This window comes from Lagopus muta, chromosome 1 (assembly GCF_023343835.1).
Source record: "Lagopus muta isolate bLagMut1 chromosome 1, bLagMut1 primary, whole genome shotgun sequence".
NCBI classification, from domain to species: Eukaryota; Metazoa; Chordata; class Aves; order Galliformes; family Phasianidae; genus Lagopus; species Lagopus muta.
Window position 1 is genome coordinate 72,656,187 of NC_064433.1, and position 18,967 is coordinate 72,675,153.

The 18,967-nt window shown below is 39.5% G+C and overlaps 1 protein-coding gene across 1 annotated transcript; it reads right to left on the reverse strand.

Annotated features, from left to right (window-relative positions):
* Window positions 1-441: 441 nt before the first annotated feature.
* On the reverse strand, window positions 442-18,252 carry TIGAR (TP53 induced glycolysis regulatory phosphatase). The gene is made up of 6 exons (XM_048933902.1): window positions 18,122-18,252; window positions 12,606-12,643; window positions 9,061-9,182; window positions 4,851-4,928; window positions 2,272-2,382; window positions 442-1,846 (listed from the first exon to the last, which is right to left on the reverse strand). The coding sequence occupies exons 1-6, from the start codon at window positions 18,151-18,153 to the stop codon at window positions 1,373-1,375; spliced, it is 855 nt and encodes a 284-aa protein (XP_048789859.1). The 5' UTR covers window positions 18,154-18,252; the 3' UTR covers window positions 442-1,372.
* Window positions 18,253-18,967: the final 715 nt, after the last annotated feature.

The following is an 18,967-nucleotide window of genomic DNA, read 5'->3' on the forward strand; positions in this document are numbered from 1 at the left end:
AAGAAGCCAAGTACAGTCAGTATAGTCAGACTGAACAATTCTGCTGTCATTTAGTTGAGCAGCATTTAAGCATATGTACTTATCTATTCAACAAAACAACAGCAATCTCTTTTTCCTTCTCAAAATTCAAGTGTCTGCTTCAAGGCAAAGAAGCCAAATAGGGTAAAGTGCACATTAAGACAAAAAAATCTTCATTTGAATAGCTATTTTCATACAATTGCTAGCAGTTCATCCTTGATATTTTAACATTAGTGTGTTGTTTTTTTGTTTGTATGAGAATTAGAATAGCACTGATCTTCACGAATAAAAAAAGTGTAACATTTAGTTACTGAAGAATAGCCTGGAGTTTCCCAGGAAAAGCAACAACAAAAAACAGAAGCTGTGTTATCTGGGCAAGGCTTCATGGAGCATTATTAACAAGAATTATGATCTCAAAGGAAATGGAGTTATATTCAGGAGCCTTTATTTTTAAAGCTTAAAATATGCAAACGATGAAAAGGTATGCGGAGATGATAAAAAGGTTGGATAAGCTTACATAGTAACACTACAGACAATTCAGTGGGGAAGTAATGCAACACTAACAGCAGCTACAAGCAATCAATCATCAAGCAATCAAGCTTGCTTAACTCTAGGCCAAAATACTCATCTATTAAGTATATGACTGCGATTGACAACGGGATTCCAGTCAGGTACAGTTTACAGTATTGATAAAGTTACTTTTTAAAATACAGATTGGTGTTTCAATTATGTGCTCATTCTGCTTACAATCAAAAATAAATATGTTGTGTACAGCGCTCTTCAATAGAGGTCTCAACAACCCTAACATTTCTTACCAAAAACTCCTGCGAGGTAGGTATATCATCATCCCCACTTTACAAACGGAAAAGATTTGCCCAAAGTTTCACAGCTACTTAGTATCAGAGTCAAGAACACCTCACCTGGCTCTGCACCAAACTTGTTCCACTAGGCAACCCCCCTTTTTAAGTTACATTACTGCAGTCAAAAAAGTTACTTTAAAACAACATGTATATTAACATTACAATATAGCATTTTGTAATAAAACAAGAATACAGTATAGCTCATTTTTTTGGGTACCATTCCTCTCCTCCACCACTAATTCTTTCTGATGGAGGTAACCAAAATAATTATGGGCAAATAATAAGCAGCTTTTGAAAGTATGCACTGTAATAGCAAGTGCGTGGAAGACATGCAGGTGACTGGAAGAATGTTTCTCTTCATAAAGATATACATGGGAGGCATGTCTTCCATTATGCAGTACAGTGTCAATAACTCGTCAATCTCATTAATTACTATAGATATATTTTTCCAAGTGCGTATTGTAATTGAGAACTACTTCCCTCTATAAAAACTCTTAAAATATTTTTGAAGCTACACATTCAGCACCAACATCCACCAAGTGAGAATCCTGATTAAGACAAACACATATGATTTCAGGTTTTAACACCGATCTGTTTTCAAGTTTTATTATAAAGTGACTAACTCCTGTATTGGGACTGACAGAAGACAGTTGAGTCTTTGTTAAATCTGCTGGCAAAGTACACTTGAGATCTGAAACAAAATAACCAACCCAGCTCCTCATGTAGGCTCCATGACTCACCACTAAGATATTGGCATCTAATAACAATTTAGAAGTTCCATCATTATCAGAGCTAAATTCATGTACACCACAGTGATCTGTCCAAGGAAAAACTGACTCTTCTTCATGTGTTCCTGAGCTTCTGTTTGCTGCCCCATGCATCTCTTGATCTTTCTTCTCTCTGATCTGTCCCACTTCAGCAGCTAGCTGACACAGAAATTCAAAAAAATCCCTCGCACGTTCTCTTACCTACAGAGAGAAGTCAGAATAGTATGTTGTGAAGAATGTAAGAGACTCCAGGTTTCAAAAGCCTGAGATATTACTACTTCAGTCAAAAGGTTTATCACAGACAAGACTCAGAAATCAGTGCTTAAGTTACTGAATGCTGTTAAGAACTGCTCTGCACTTCAAAGACAAGGTTGAAAGCAATTGCCATCAGCCTCCTGCATACAACAGCTTCATGAAGAATCAATCTCAGAATCAATATTTTACCTCTAAAAAAATTTTCTAATGCCATTCTTCTAGCCATTGGGTCAAATGGTGTTTTTAACTTGGAAAAATAAATATTTTTTACTGGGCTAAACTTTCAGTAAGATGATCCTAAATAAGCAATAGCTGTATCTGCCCTAATGAAATGGCCTAGAAACTGGGGCCTAAATACATAAATGACATACTTCATCCAGTGTTTCTCCTCCAGAAGGTGTGAATGTAGGGCACTGCTGTCCAGCAGCCTTTGCCATAGCCTTGAGTTCTGTCAAAGGCCTTCCTTCTGCAACACCGTATTTCTGTAAGAGGCAAATTACAAAGAATTTAGCAAGATACAGCACTTCCAATGCAAACAACTCTCAAACAGACTTGTTTTCTAGATTCTCAAATATAACGTGCAAGCTTAACTACTCTTCACATTTCATCATAGTGTTGGGAGAGGAGGTGCCTTTAAATACACTTCGGACTCATATACTCTTGACACTCACTTTGACAACCCAAAATTCTTAGTATACAAAATTCAACTGAGGCTGCATTACAAGCACCTCACGAGCGGATAAACTCCATTTACTCTTCATCTGCAGAAATATTACAATAAATTCTTTCTCAAAAGAAACAAATATTTTCTCTAGAGACCTCTGTAACTTCTACAGGAGAGCAGGAATTCTATTCCCCCTTTTTTCAGGATGTACATTACTTCTATGAACAGAGTTATCAGAAAACAAAGAAGACAAAAGTGATCTTAAAAACAATACACAAATGAACTAATGGAATTAATGATTTTCAATGGCACATTCTTTCATAATTCCTCCAAACGAAACGTTTATATGAGAAACACCACAAACAACACATATATATTAACTAGTCATTATGGATCAACAGTAGTCACATTATAAATTAAGATTTATAATCTCTAATGTAGTTTAGAAGAGATTTAGTTGGATGTGTATTACCATTTCTTTATCTCGAACATATCTCCAAGGCACATCTCTTAAAAACAGCAATACAGATTAACATTTCTACCACTGAAGATTAATACTTCACTATCATTAACAGATGAAAAAAATGTATTCAAGTAGACAGCTTTGGTCCTTTCTTGGAAGGTCTGAAGCCACTGAAAAAACTATAGTTAAGAAGACTTTGACAAAAACAAGGACTTTTGCCATGGGATGCCTAAACTATATTACAACACCACATCCAGTGTGATTTACATTAGTAGTACCCAAGATCCCAAGTTTAATCCCAAGATTAAAAATTTCCAGCTAGTAGTGTCAAAATTGTATATATCGCCTGTGTGAGGTCATAAAAAGAGAAAATATGCAATTTTCTGAAAGACCTTTCTCAATTCAGTGTCCAGAACCATTGGAGACACTTAGTACTCACAACAGCAGTATAATTTAGTATGACAAATGCCACATTTCTTATTATGCATGCTGCCATTCACAAAGGTATGGCAGTAGAGGTCGAACCTCCCCATCAATATTCCATTTTATTGCTCTACTGTCAAAACCCTCAGCTGTGCACATTTCACAGACTGAGATGTTGATGACTGCGAAACAGACACATACTTATTGCTGAGACTTTTCTGATTTCTATGCTATGTACGTGCAGTTTGAGAAGAATTAAGAAAGATGTAAAGAAATAAATTCTCAGAAACTACTGAAAATTTTTAATCTTGAAGATTTTTCTGGATTTCTCGGATGAATGCAAGCCATAAGAGAATAAAGCTTTTTCAATAGAATTAATGACATATTTCTTTCAAAGAACGTAGCTTCTTTTCATGCTATTCAAACTTAATTTCAGTTATCTACAACACTGCCTTAAAACCCGTGGCCTGCAGAAACTTTAGTGGAATTTGTATATAGTGGAATTTCTATTACAGTACCAACACCAGGTAAGGAAAAAAAAGAAACAAGTTAAGATTATACCTTGTAAAACTCCGTACCACAGCCCAAAATATTTTTGAAAATACCAGGTGATTAAGCCATTAAAGAAGATTGGAAGGGATGTAACTTGCTGATTTAAGGGGGTGAACCAGAATTTGTGACAAAGGGATCACAATGGGAAATGCTGTGATCACATTCTGCTCTTTAAACACTTAGTTGCTTGCTGCTAATATGACATCCACTTCTGGTTTTGTAGCATTTCCTTATTTAAAATTCAGCTGATACTGTCAAGGCAGCATAGGAAGGGTGATTAATACTAGCAAAAAAATCCAACATCTCAATTTATCCAGATTAAAACAGTTAAAAACAGACAGGCGTTACTATTATGCCTGTAATGAAGCAAAGGAGCTAATCAGGAAAGAAGACTGTTCCATTTTGAGCAGAAAGTTTTCCATTAGTCTTCATTTAAATTGAATTAAATTAATTAATCTATTAATATAAATTCATTAATTTAATTTAATTAATTAAAAGGTAAAAACAAACAAAAAGTTAACATCAGGTTGTATTATCAGGCTAGAGAAGAGAGGCAGAGGGAACATCTTCAACTTCATACACAGGGCTAGGAAACAAAAATAATTCTCTCCACATGCAAGCCATACAGTACTTAATTCTGGCATCACAGTTACACCACTATCACTAAACTTTGGTTCTCCTTTGAAATCAGACAATTTTGAGTACCAAGTGTAAAAAATAAATTCTCAGTGACTAAAAACACATCATATAGCACTCTCCACTGCTAAATCTACCACTTACTAAATCAAGATCAGCAACAAATTGCATTTTCAATATTCAATATTTAAGCAAACTCTTATGGCACTTACTCTCTCTCGAAGTCTTGTATCACACTTGATTTCCAAACCTTTGCAGAACTTATTTTTTCCTATAATTGTGGCAGCAGTCTAAAAAGTGAATATACAGTTACATCAATTAACTGTTCTATTGTACCATGGAATGCCTGAACTATATTACAACACCACATCCAGTGTGATTTACATTAGTAGTACCTAAGATCCCAAGTACACAAGATTAAAAATTTCCAGCTAGTAGTGTCAAAATTGTATATATCACCTGTCATAAAAAGAGAAAAGATGCAATTTTCTGAAAGATCTTTCTCAATTCAATGTCCAGAACAATTGGAGACACTCAGTACCCACAACAGCAGTATGATTTATCAATGCTTGCTGAGTGTTTACAGAGCTAAGCAGTGGATGTTAGCACAGGTAGGCAGTAGCCAGTGCGTTTCATGCATCAGCAACAGCGATGTGAAAGACAAGTTAGCCATGCAGATTTTGATGAGAATGGCATGCAGGCTCTTGTTCATCACTGGAGAAAATACATAGCTAACAGGGGTGACCATGCTGAAAAACAGTGTTTCATAGCTCTGTTATTGTGCTCTTTGTATCTGTTGTAATTTATTTTTTTATATATTATATATACATATATATTATATTATATATTATTATTTATATTATATATCTTTTATTTTTTATTTTTATATATTTTATTTTATATATTTATATTATTTATATATTTTATTTTATATTTATATTTTATTTCATGGAAATAAATAGATCTTTCTGAAAGTAATGCCTTCTATGTTGTATGTGGGTTGTGCTTGCAATCAGTGCATTTCTAAAAACAGATAAGTTACTACAACTGACAAAAATACAGCATCTAACACATGAAATCAGTTTCTGGCAAGTAGCTTTTTAATACACCTAAAAAAAAAAAATAAAAAATCATAGCATCATAGAATCACCAAGGTTGGAAAAGACCTCTAAGATAATCCTGTCCAACCATCAATAGTATTTCCCACTGAATCATGTCCCTCAGTACAACATCTAAATGTTTTCTGAATACTTCCAGGGATGGTGACTCCACCATCTCCCTGGGCAGCCTGTTCCAGCACCTGACCACTCTCTTGGAGAAATATTTCCTAACATCCTATCTGAATCTCCTGTATACTACTGAAGCATTTAAAGAGGAAAAATAGTATCTGCGAACAATATACTGGCTGATAAACTTGGGGAAAAGAAAAAAAAAAAACACCACAAAAAACAGGTTATTGTATTCACTTATCATTTGATAACATTGCCAAAAAGAGACAGAAAAAGCCCAAAAGGGTTTTCTTTACTTTTAATAACAGACTGGATGTCCTGAGTTCTATGCTGTACATTTCTTTTCCAAAGAAGCATGTGATTTTGAGGATGCAAGGAGGGCTAATAAGGCTAATAAAGAAACCTGATCAAGAGGAAATTCTGATACCATTTTGTAAAAAGCATTGCTTAACATGGGCTCTAGTATGGTGGATGCTTCTGGCTGCATAGGCAGTAATGAGAACTAAAGGATGACTAACATGCTCCTGTTCTTATATGTACCACAAAATACGAAGGCAGTATGGATTCACACAGGCACTTACTAGTAATAACAGCCAGAAGTCTTTAGCAAATGTCCACATTTACTCAGACATCCAACGAACTTATTTTGAAAAGACTCCCTGGATTCTGTCAAATAATCAGCTTTGTTGTACTACTAAGATTATATGTACTATTCTACATACCACTTATGAAAGGCTTTATGCTTCAACTTTAAATTTCTGTCATACAACACTATCATAACAGACATGCTTGAATCAATTTCCTTGTATGTATGAATAGTATAGTTAATTTATGATTATATCCAGAAATTTCTCCAGAATGAAGATTTGTTCAATACCTAGAATAGACTACATTCATCTACTATGCACAAATTCATTCTGAACTGTAAATATTAAACATGAAGCCTCATGATCCATCTACTTCAATGAAAACCTGTTCTGAATACTAACTTTCTTTCACCTTTCTTACACCATCCATTCCTAAGCACTAGTCTGTTTCAGAAACATTTCTGAATTTTCACAGCATCACAGCAATAGCAGGGATAATAGCCCCATTTTATTACACATGAAAAGGACTCAAAATTTTTCTACTGTCCTTTTCAAGACCCAGCTTGTTCCACTCCTGAATCTACTTTCACTATTGCTGAGTTTTTGTCCCAGTGGCAAGATCATAACTATGAGCTCAATATTCTCCTGCAGACTTCTGCATTGCATTCTGCCAATCTTATATCTCTTCTGGAGATATGCTCTGTTCATACCAAATTCCAGTCTTTCTGATCAGTTCTTATTTTCACATTCCAGGTCTGTCAGCTCTCATCTATACTGCTAATTTCTGGAGCTAAGTCTTTGACTCCTCACTCTTGCTCTCTCAAACAGACCTCTCTGCAAAGCCACTCTCTCCATGTCCTGTACATGCTCACTTGCACATCTCTATTAGTTCCTAAAATTTCTGTCCAGCTACTATGCTTCTCTTTATATTTCCTACTTGCTTTTCTCCTGTCCTGCTCAAGCTTCAGTGTTCAGTTGCAGGCAGAAGCAGTATCCAGAGGACAGCATGCAACTCCTAGTTCCAGTGCATATCCTGACCCACAAATGATAAAGGAGACACTGCAAGACAAACTAAACTTCATCACTAACAGTGATGAACTCTCCCCCTTTTTTTAAGGCAAACTGCAAACTCCTCTCATATTTAAGCCGTGAAGTGACAGTGTAGTAAAGCACACTCTCCAGAGATCTGCAGCTGCCAAAGAATGAAGTTCCAAACAAATGGGAGCTACAGCTCTACGCATCATTGAAAAAGCTTCTACAAAGTCTGAATAGATGTTCTAAAGAATGGTAAAACATGTTCCCTTTACGCAAAGGACATTTTCTATATTAAAAGAGTGCAAATCCTTTTCAAGGAAAAGCTTTTCTCTAACTTAAGAGAAAAAAAAATTACAAAACTAACTCTCAAAAAGCTGAGCATTTCAAAAAGAACTTCCCTAAGGTGGGCACATAGCACACAATGTCTTACAAATATTAAAAACCACTATTAATATTTTAAAAAGTAATTAACACTATTCACATATTTAAAGGAAGTTACCTGTCAAGTAATCATTATTATGCAATTTAAAAATAGCTAATTATTTCACTTCTCTCCACCATTTCTAGCTTGTTTTCTGCTTATATTATGTTGCTACAAGTAGGACTGAGGTACAAAACAGATGAACAAGATAATCTAAGTTAAAAATAAAAGAGAACATAACCTAAATTTTGTTGCTCTCATTTACAACATGGCTTTATTGTTTACAACATGGCTTTACAGTCTCTTGAAGCAGCACAACTGAAGAAAAACAAAACAAAAAAAAAAGCAAGGAACCAATGCATTCAAGAATTTCTTAGTTTCAATCACATGAAGCCTTTCACATATCCTGAAATTAGAGAATCAGTAACAGGAGACAGAAAGAATGATAGGGCTTGCATTGCAAATATAATCTTCAAAGAACAGCTAGTTGATCAATGCCACTACAAACAAAACTTCTGTTCTCTTCCTTTTTTTTTTTTTTTTTTTTTTTCTCATATCTTATAACCTTGCACACAAAATTCCACCCAGTAACTGGAAGTGTTTCTTCTTTAATTTATTAAAATAGCATATCAAAGTGAGAGATATGATACTATGTTCTTTCCAAAATCTAATGTCTCTGCACATTTCATGGTACTTGTGCAGACTTTACCTCAAGACTTGATTTTTGCTTAATTCGTATGCATTCTTCTGAAAAACACAACAGCTGCAGTACATGAAACAGTACAAACTATATCCATGCCAATTTGCTTTATTCCATCAAAGCAAACAAACTGAATTTCGTCTATTACCTTTAAATCGCAATTACTCCTTTACCAAGAAGGCATATGCACATACAAAATAATGGCAAATCTATAAGAAAAACACAACATCCTGTGAATTGGCCTTCATCAGCTCTTAAATGTGCTGTATGACTGAAGTTTCCATATACACAGAGGCCTTATGAAATTCTATACAACTCAACCTTCAGTTCTAAATCCATTAAAAAAAAACTGTGCTTTCCTTCATGCTATTATTTCTGTATCAGCAATAGCAAATAAGCAGCAAAACGTGAAGCTTATAATTACATTCAGTTTACAGTAAAAGCACTTGCCTGCTTTGCTCGAAGGAGGTCACTTGAGAAGACATGAGTAAACTTTACATTACTAAGAAATAAACCAGCAGCATCGGCTTGTCTGAAACCAGTTGGAGAGAGTGGCTCATCTATTCCTTGACCTATAAAACAAAAAACAAACAAACAAAAAAAATCAACATTAAAACACACAAATTTCAAATAATTTATCAGTTTAGCAAGCAAAGTTGAGAGAATCTACTCAGGCATAATAAGAGGGCTGCTTCACAAGTAATGCCTCATATTTTGTTAAGTTGGCCCACAACATCAGAAGCAGATGTCACCGGTATGGCAGTAGAGGTTGAACCTTCCCAACAATATTCTGTTACACTTTGTTGCCTTGCAACAGACAGCAGCAGAGAAGAACAGCGTGTGATGTGGAAGCGTGTATAAAGAAAAGGCATGTAATAGAATTCTATTGTGTGGAAAAATGGTACCCACTGAGATTCATCAGTGCTTGCTGAACGTTTATGGAAACCAGAAAGAGGACGTTAACACACTGAGGTGGTGGATGGTGTGTTTCAGCAGTAGTGGGTCAGTGCACCTGTGCAGATTTTTCCGAGCACAGCATGCAGATTCTTGTTCATCGCTGGCAAAAATGCACAGTACATGGTGGTGACTATTTCAAAAAATGGAGTATTGTCATTGAGAACTTGCTCTATCAAATAGTGTTATTGTGCTCTTAGTATCTGTTATTGTTTCCATGAAAACGAGTCATTACTTTCAGACAAACCTACATAAAACACCTCTCATTCTGCAAGTGGAATGCAGTGACTATTCCTCTGGTCACGTAGTATAAAGAAAGGGAGTACAGGCTAGAAAGATAGAAGGACCATTTACTGATGATATTAATGTATATATATAAGAGAAATAGAAACATGAAAACTTAAACATGAATCAGATCTACATTTTCTAAACACAGGTAGTCATTTCAGATCACTTGTCCTTTCTAGCCTCTGCTAGGCTCCCTACTAGAGGAGTCCCAGCACTGAAAGTCTGAAAATGGTTGTTACTGCAAATAAGAAAAAGACAATACAACTGTGATACTGTTGTTGATACTAAAATACACACACGGAAAAACATGCACACCAGGAGAGGGAAGCCCTAACAAACATGATAGGCTATTTCCCCTGCATTCCCTAACTATGATAATGCCCTGAAGATGAGGAAACAAGAAGGGATTTTGTGTAATGTGGAAAGCAGCATGCTCTCTCTCTGCCAAAGACAGTTTCACAAGAATATTAGTGTTGATGTAAATACAAATTGTTGTCTGCTCTACTCCACCTTGCGTGTTGATGCTAATCCTCATGCAGTTGCACAGAAAGTATGTTGACATAACTGATCTAGCTGAAAAGTAACCCTTGCAGATATGGTTTTTAGCTAGCATAATTTATGAAATGAACTGTCCCAAATGCTCTAAGACAGTGCTGAGAGAATCAGAACTTTGGTAAGCCAACATTTCATAGAATGTCAGAACGGCTTGGGATGGAAGCAACCTCAAAGATCATCTAGTTGCAACACCTCTGGCCACAGGCACAGCTTGCCAATGGTTAGATTAGACACTAGATAACGTTGCTCAAGGATCCCTCCAGCCTGCCCTTGAACACTTTCAGAGATGGGGCATCCACAAACAAACATCCACAAACTATACTGAGAAGAGACAAACTACAGTTCTCCAAAATCTCCAGTACTCTCCATTCCAAGTGATAAGATAGAACTTTTTTCTTTCTGGACAGAGCAGACAGCAGCACTGTCTGAAATCCTTTCCTATTTGTATGTTACCATAATTCCCTTTCTACATCATTACATTATTTTACCATTTGTAGTAAATTAGTTAGCTCTCCTTATCTTAACTGGGTTGTTCCTTTTTTTTTCTCCCTGAAAAGGACAAGGGAGCATAAAAGAGGCCAGGAAGCCCCTGTCCAAACTGTGACGACGCAGTACTCATGCATCCACTTACGGGGCTTCACAAGGTCAAAGTACAGAGCAACAATCACTTCCTTTGCCCTGCTGGTCACCTGTCTTTTAATGCATCCCAGGGTACTGTTAGCCTCCCAGGCTGCAAGTACACACTGCCAATTCACATTCAGTTTTTCATCTATCAGGATCCCTAAGTCCTCCACTCAGCAGGCTGCTCTGAAAGAGTTCTTCTCCTAGCCCATACACAAATCTGGGATTGGCTGAAGCATAACGTCTCGCACTTGGCTTTGCTGAACTTCATCATAATTACATGGGCCCACCTAATGAGTTTGTCTAGGTCCCATTGGATGGTATCCCTTCCTTCTGTCATACTGACTGCCCACTAAGCTTGGTGCTGTCTGCAGCTTTGCTGAGGGTACACTTGACCTCACCATCTACATAACTGATAAGAATGTTAGAGAGAGGTCCCAAGATTGAACCCAGAGGTTCATGACTGGCCTCCACCTGGACATAGAGCTGTTGATCACAAATTTCTGTCTGTGACCATTCAACCTACTCCTCACCCACCAAACAGTCCACCCTTCAAACATCCATCTCCCCAAATTATAGATAAGGATGTGCTGCAGAACCACATCAAAAGCTTTGCTAAAGTCCAGGTAGATAACTTTTTTGAATAAAAACTGCGTTCTAGCTAGAACTGAACAATTCAAGTACATTTAAACAATCTTCACAACAGTGGTCTGGGATATCATGCCATTCTTACCTACAGATTTTTCTTATCTGATTACAGGTAAGTTATTTCTGCATTTTAGCAAAAGAACTGTGACACCCCTGTTAAAACCAGAAATGCACCACACTACACTGACATTCTGCAGAGACTGAATTAGAAACTTATCATTTTCCACAACTATCAAGCTAACATTTGGATCCATTAATAAAGGTATTTTTCTAGCCTAAAGTACACAATATTACTCTGTAACAATATGTAGGTTTGTCTGAAAGTAATACCTATTTATTTCCATGGAAATGACAACAGATACCAAGAACACAATAACACTATTTGATAGAGCAAGTTCTCAATGACAATACTCCATTTTTTGAAATAGTCACCACCATGTACTGTGCATTTTTGCCAGCGATGAACAAGAATCTGCATGCTGTGCTCGGAAAAATCTGCACAGGTGGACTGACCCACTACTGCTGAAACACACCATCCACCACCTCAGTGTGTTAATGTCCTCTTTCTGGTTTCCATAAACGTTCAGCAAGCACTGATGAATCTCAGTGGGTACCATTTTTCCACACAATAGAATTCTATTACATGCCTTTTCTTTATACACGCTTCCACATCACACGCTGTTCTTCTCTGCTGCTGTCTGTTGCAAGGCAACAAAGTGTAACAGAATATTGTTGGGAAGGTTCAACCTCTACTGCCATACCGGTGACATCTGCTTCTGATGTTGTGGGCCAACTTAACAAAATATGAGGCATTACTTGTGAAGCAGCCCTCTTATTTATCAGTTCAGTTGTTGATCATGGGATTTCTCATTTTGCAGGGAAGAATAATTTTCAATCTCACAGAAACTAATAGAACAGCTGATACTAACCTTGCAGTATCTTGTCTTTGTTGTATCTTGTTTCTCCACTGAAAAAGATTATATACAAAAAAAATTGTGACTTCATTTTCAATCATGGTTCACAAACACTGTAATACACGCCAAATGGAAAAAGTTTAAATATAAATAATGATGTACATTATAGCACAGCCTCCTTTTAGAAGGATGTATTTGAAGAGTTTAAAATAAAATCATTTCAAGTAGTCAATTCCAAACACACCATCAGTATTTACTAAGATATGGGACAAAAAAGGAAAGTAATATCTTAAATTTATCATAAATGCAGCATAATTTATCTACTAAAGTGACTTCTCCTCATTGGAGAGAGGGAAGAAGTAGGAAAACTCTGACTGGACTAGTCAGTGGGACTTCTGTGCATTAGAGGGAAGTCAACTCAAGAGATTAGCAAAGATAGTATCAGAGCAGGCAACACACCTTGAAGAAGCACAGCATAAGGCAGAGCTTCTCCACCACACCCATGACCATCTTTGTAGCCCTCCTTTGGATGCTCTCCAATAGTTTTATGTACTTTTTGTTCTGTTTTGTTCTGATTCCCAAACTGCACACAGGTGAGGCCACACCAGTAAAGCGTAAAGCAGGACAATCACTTCCTTCAACCAACTAGCAGTGCTGATGCATCCCAGCATATAGTTAGCTTTCCTGGCTGCCTGCACATACTGTTGACTCATATTCAACTTGTTGATCAAGATCCCCAGCATCTCATCCCCTAATCCGTATGCCTAGCCCAGGGTTGCCCCTTCCCAGGCACAGAATCCAGCACTTGCTCTTGTTAAACTTCGTATAGTTGGTGATTGCCTGCCCAGCTCTCTAATTGACTAAACCTCTCTGCTTCTCCATCCTCAATGGAGCCAACAGCTCCTACCAATTCAATATCGTCAGCACGCTTGCTCAAAACACCTTTTGGTCCTGCATCTGAGTTGTTTATGAAAGCTTCCTGAAGAGAACTTGCTCTGAAATGGGGATCCCCACTAGTGACTGGCTGCAAGTCAACTGTTTACTCTAACCCTTTGGACCCAAATCATCAGCCATTATGTTTTTGTTTAGCTGCATGCTGAACATCTTGTCCAGAAGGATACTGAGAGAAACAGTACTGGAAGCTTTAGTGAAAGCCAAAAAGATGGCTTTCCATCATCAACTGCCATCAACAACTTCCCAATGTCAGCTGGCTTCCCATGATCAACTACATGGATGACCCTGTCATAAAAGGAAACTTAGTTAAACAGGATGTTCCCCTCATGAACCTGTGTCAGCTGCAATCAATGACTGCACTGTCCTTCAGGCATTCTTCAATAGCTCTAGAACATTTTTCTTCATAATTTTACCAGCCACTGAAGTGAGACTGACAGGCCTATAATCATCAAGGTCTTTCTTGCCCTTCCTGAAAATTGGAATGTTTGCAGCTTCCAGTCAACTGGTACCTCTCCACATTCCCAAGACTATTGAAAAATAATTAAGGAAGTACCCAGGAATGAATCCCATCGGGCCCTGTGGACTTACATTCATTCAGGTGTAGCAGCAAATCCTGTATAAGCTCAGGGCTTTCTGGGAGTTGGCTGTTATTGCAGTCATAGTCTTTTGACTTGGGGCACTTGGGGAACTAGAACCTATCATCAGTGTTGAAGACAGAGGCAAAGAACGTCTTGGAAGTGTTTTCTTAGTCTGTGTTCCTGTTTGTAATGTGACCATTCTCACAGAATCACAGAATTGTAGGGGTTGGAAGGGACCTCCAGAGATCATCGAGTCCAACCCCCCTGCCAAAGCAGGCTCCCTACACCAGGTAGCACAGGTAGGCATCCAGGCAGGTCTTGAACGTCTCCAGAGAAGGAGACTCCACCACCTCCCTGGGCAGCCTGTTCCAGTGCTCCGATTTGGAAATTCTCACCAATATTCTTTCTGGCCCTCCTTTTGTTGCTAGCATATTTAAAAAAAAAAATCTTTTTATTTTCCCTCACAGTTTTGGCCAACTTCAACTCTGAGGTGGTACTTAAAAAATACCCTTTCAAAAGAAGTTTCCCAGGAGACCTTACTAACTAGTTCCCTGAGCAGCCTGAAATCTGCTCTCCTTGTATCAAGGGTTGAGGTTTTGGTGGCAGTTCTCCTATTACCACCAAGGATTTTAAATTTGATTATGGTCATTATGGCCAAGACAGTCACCAATTGCCATGTCAATCATGAGACCTTCTCTGTTCAGAAGCAACAGACCTAGGAGGGCAACCTTCCTCATTGGATCCCTTAGTACCTGTAGCATGAAGTTGTCATTGAGGTGTTTTAGGAATCTACTGGACCTGCCTGTATCAGCTATGCAGTGCTCCCAGTTAACATCTGGTAAGTTGAAGCCTCCCATAATGACAACAGGGGTTGATATAGGTGTCTCTCTTAGTTCCTCAAAGAATAATCAGTGTTGTCATCCTGGCTGAGGCTCTCAACTGTTTCACCACCAACTGACAGCTCCATACAGTTCGGCCCCTCTGTTAAATACAGTGCCACTTCCCTTCCTCTCCTGCTCTGCCTGTCTCTTCTAGAAAGTATGTAGTCATCCACTACAGCACAACAGTCAGAGGACTCTTCCCAGCAAGTTTCACTTACACCAATGATGTTGTAGCTCTGCAACTGAGCCCAAGGCTTATAGTTCTCCTCAGCTTGTTCTTTATGCAGTGTGCATTGGTGGAAAAACATTTCAGATTGTTTCATTGAACCAAGTAGAGCAGACTGAAGGATCTCACTAGCATGCAGCCCCTCTGATTGTGATGTGCCACCTTACAGTTTATTGCCAGCAGAGTAAGTGTACTTCAGGTGGGTTAACGGTCTCACCCCTCCAACCCTGACATGCTGCCCCTAGACTCATCTCTAGTGAGCCTGGTTTTATTCCCTTCCTCCTTTGACTCTTACTTAAAGCCCTCTCAATGTTCCTGTCGGGGTTTCATGTAATGGTTTTCTATCAGTATTCCACATCATAACATCATGCAGTGCACTGGGATTTAAAGAATAATGCTGCAGCTCCAAGGATTTTTTACATTTCCAATTTCCTGGTCTCAAAAGAGAAGCATGAACTACAACTTCCAGAAGAGCTCATTTTTCCATTTCCATTTTCCATTCAGAGGGAAATGTACAGCAGATAAAGTCATGAGACTTTCCTCTGTGCTCTCCGGCCACTTTGCCTACAGCTTTAAAGACTTTGGTTTTGGAAACTCTCCCTCTTTTACGTATTACTTTATTAGCTTCAATTTAAATCATACTGTATTATAACATATTATCTCACATTCTGCTACTACACTTAGTAAATTAAGGTGTTTTTTTTTTTTTTTTTTTTTTTTTTTTCCCTTTAGCTCATTGCTGCTGTTTTTTTCTCATTCAGGCCCATCTCCATACCTTTTCCCTTTCCTTCCCCATACCTTCCTGGGCTGTGGATCTTTGGGTCCCTTTGCCTCCTTGTCACAGAACCAGGCTGAACCATTACAGTTTCCCAACAACTCCTGGGCTAGTATCCCTTGAAACAGGTGAACTCCAAATGTCACCAGCAGGTATGGTGCTGAATAAACCACCCCATGATAAAAAACAAAACAAAATTCCTCCAATAGCACCAGCTGTTAGCCATACCTTGATTGGATGGATTTTCCTGTTCCTTTCAGTATTTTTCACTGCTACTGAAGGGACCGAGGAGACCACCTAGACTCCCACTCCTCCAACTAATTAGCCCCAGTGCCCTGAAGTACCTTCTGATAGTTCTCAGGCTTCTCCCATCAACTTCATTGCTGATAGCCTGAACTATAAAATCTGATAAATAATCGGAGTGCTTTGGAAATCAGAATATTTTGTCTTGAACATTTTAAATGATTTTTTTTTTTTTTCCAGGAGAAGAACAAGTAAAACTGCATACAGATTTAGAAGGAAAAACAAAGTCAAGCATGCTTTGTCAAGACATCTCACCTGAGTGAAATGTCAATTGCTTAAGTTTTTGCAGCACTGAGTGCCAAACATGCTGCTTGCTTTTCAAATATCTATCAGCACTGCTGGGCAAAACTCAAGATGAGCTTCAAATAGATAACCAAACACAGAAAGCAAGTACTTCTAAAGGACAACACTGCATTTTACAACACGTTTTAAACTCTTTCCAGCACACACGGCAGCAATTTAATCTTTCAAACTCTCCCCAGACTCTGGCAGCTACTTTTGGTCTGCTGAGGAAAATGCAGCAGGCAGGATAGAGTCCTTCCTGTTGGTCATCAATTAGGGGGTGGAGAAGAGCAATATTTGCTGTTTCCTAAGCAGCATAGCATACACAAGTGGAGTTTAACACATCTTCTGATGAGTTAATTAATTCCAGAGTGCCTGCTAGATCCTAGCTGAAGATCTCAAGTTTAACAAACTGTGTCAGGCCTTCATGCTTTCTAGCTGATGTAAAAGGCTGTAACTTGAACATCAAGTCTTTAGATACAGGTCTTTAAGGAAAGAGTAACTCTTAAAAGGAGGATGATTAGAGGAAAAAAAAAAAAAGTCATTGCTTCCTGCTCTAATCAAATATTAACCTGTATTATGATTAAGAGTAAAAACATGTTTAATAAAAATCTGAGAAAATTTGAGAGGCTTACTCTTGTTAACCACAGGTCTCTGGGAATATCCTGTTGAAGCTTGAAACTAACAATTCCAAAGAAGTCACCAATGCCATTTCACATAAGAAAGGTTAGACTACCAATCCTAAATGAACTCTTCACCCCAAGTGTGAAGAGTTCATCTGAGACCTTTTGGCAGGAGAAAGGGCTTATGACCAATCACCACAGAGTTCACAAACAGTGCTGACTAAATTTAGGTGTGATGCTGTACTCCTCTCAATACTGTTCTGACCCAGCTTGACTCAACAGTAAACTACAGCATACCAGACCAGATTCGTGCACGCAGTGAATGCTAATACCACCAGAGGCAAACGGCCCGTCTGGGTCAAGCGGTTCCCTGAGACACCGCAGCCAAGCAGGCACACCGGCAGAGCTCGGAGCACTGGTACCACACCTTCCTCACGAGCCAGGCACTAGCTCTGCTTTCTGGTGACACTGCTAAACTAGTGCAGCTCCACACCTTCGCAGCGTTCTAGCAGAGCGGCACTGCTGACAGCAGGCGGTTCAGCGCTGAAAGAGGGTCTCCAGCGCCCGCGCACAGCGCTTTGTCCCGGTGGGACCGTTCTTTACGTGAGGCAGCGCCGAAGAAGACAAGGGATGCCTGGCGTCCGGCCCCAACCCGGCGCGCTGCGACACCGGGCCACGCCGCCCCGTGGTCAGACAACGGCCCCAACCGGCACTCCACGGGGGAGCCCCGCCACAGGAAACGGACCGCCCGTGGGGAGAAGGGCGGAAGTCCGTTAACGTCACGGTGCGCGCTGGCACCAGCGGCGGATGGGTGAGGGTAGACAGCGCAAGGGCAAGGGAAGGGCAAGAGCGCTCGGTCGCTCCCATAGCGGAAGAACCCAAGGAGCACGGTACAGCGGCGGTACTCACTGGCGGACGACGGTCAGCCCGAAGCGAACCATGGCACAGCCACGCAGCTGGGCACAGGCCCCGCTGTCGACTCCTTCGGTCTGCGCTGCAACGCCCGCCCCGCGCCCGGCGGTGACGTCACAGGGCAGCTGCCGCCGCACCTCCCCTCAGCGGCCGGGAGCACGCGGCTCTGCCTGAACGTTGCAGGCTTCTGCGCGCCGCCGCGGTGCTAAGGTGTGCTGGGGGCATGCTGCTGCTTCTGGGAAGCAGGCAGTTTCTTTCACACACGCAAATAAAAGTAACTGTATTTTAAAAAGCCCCTCTACTTTGGCAACTGCCAGAACACTTTCTGTAGGAACATTTTTGACAGCTGAGTGCCTCCATTCCAAAAGCTCATTGCAAGGATAAGCACATGCTCAGGCAAGGAATCACCTGTCCTGCTTTCACAGTGGCCTTTTCCCACATGCTGGGATACACTGGAAGAAGTGCATGCTTTCAGTGTCAGAATATTTGGCAGAGGCTGTGGGTACCAGTGGAGGTTCACCCATTGTTTGGCAGAAGAAAGCATGCTGGGGGAGAAACTCCAGCTTATGTGGTGGTGGGTCCATCATATAATGGAGGTGTGGGCTGCACCACACCTTAGAAAAGGTGCTTAGAAAGCTCTTGGGGGCCCAGAACTGAACACAGTACTCTGATTCCTTAGAACTGAATAGAGAGGGAGAATGAGCTCCCTCCTGCTGGATGGTCCTGCTGGCCATCTGTTTTTACGCAATCCCAAGCCTTCATGCCTTTTCTGAAAAATGAGGCAGAATGTGATCTTCTTCTGATCCTATTTACCCAAATCTTTTCAGTACAGATGGAAGATTG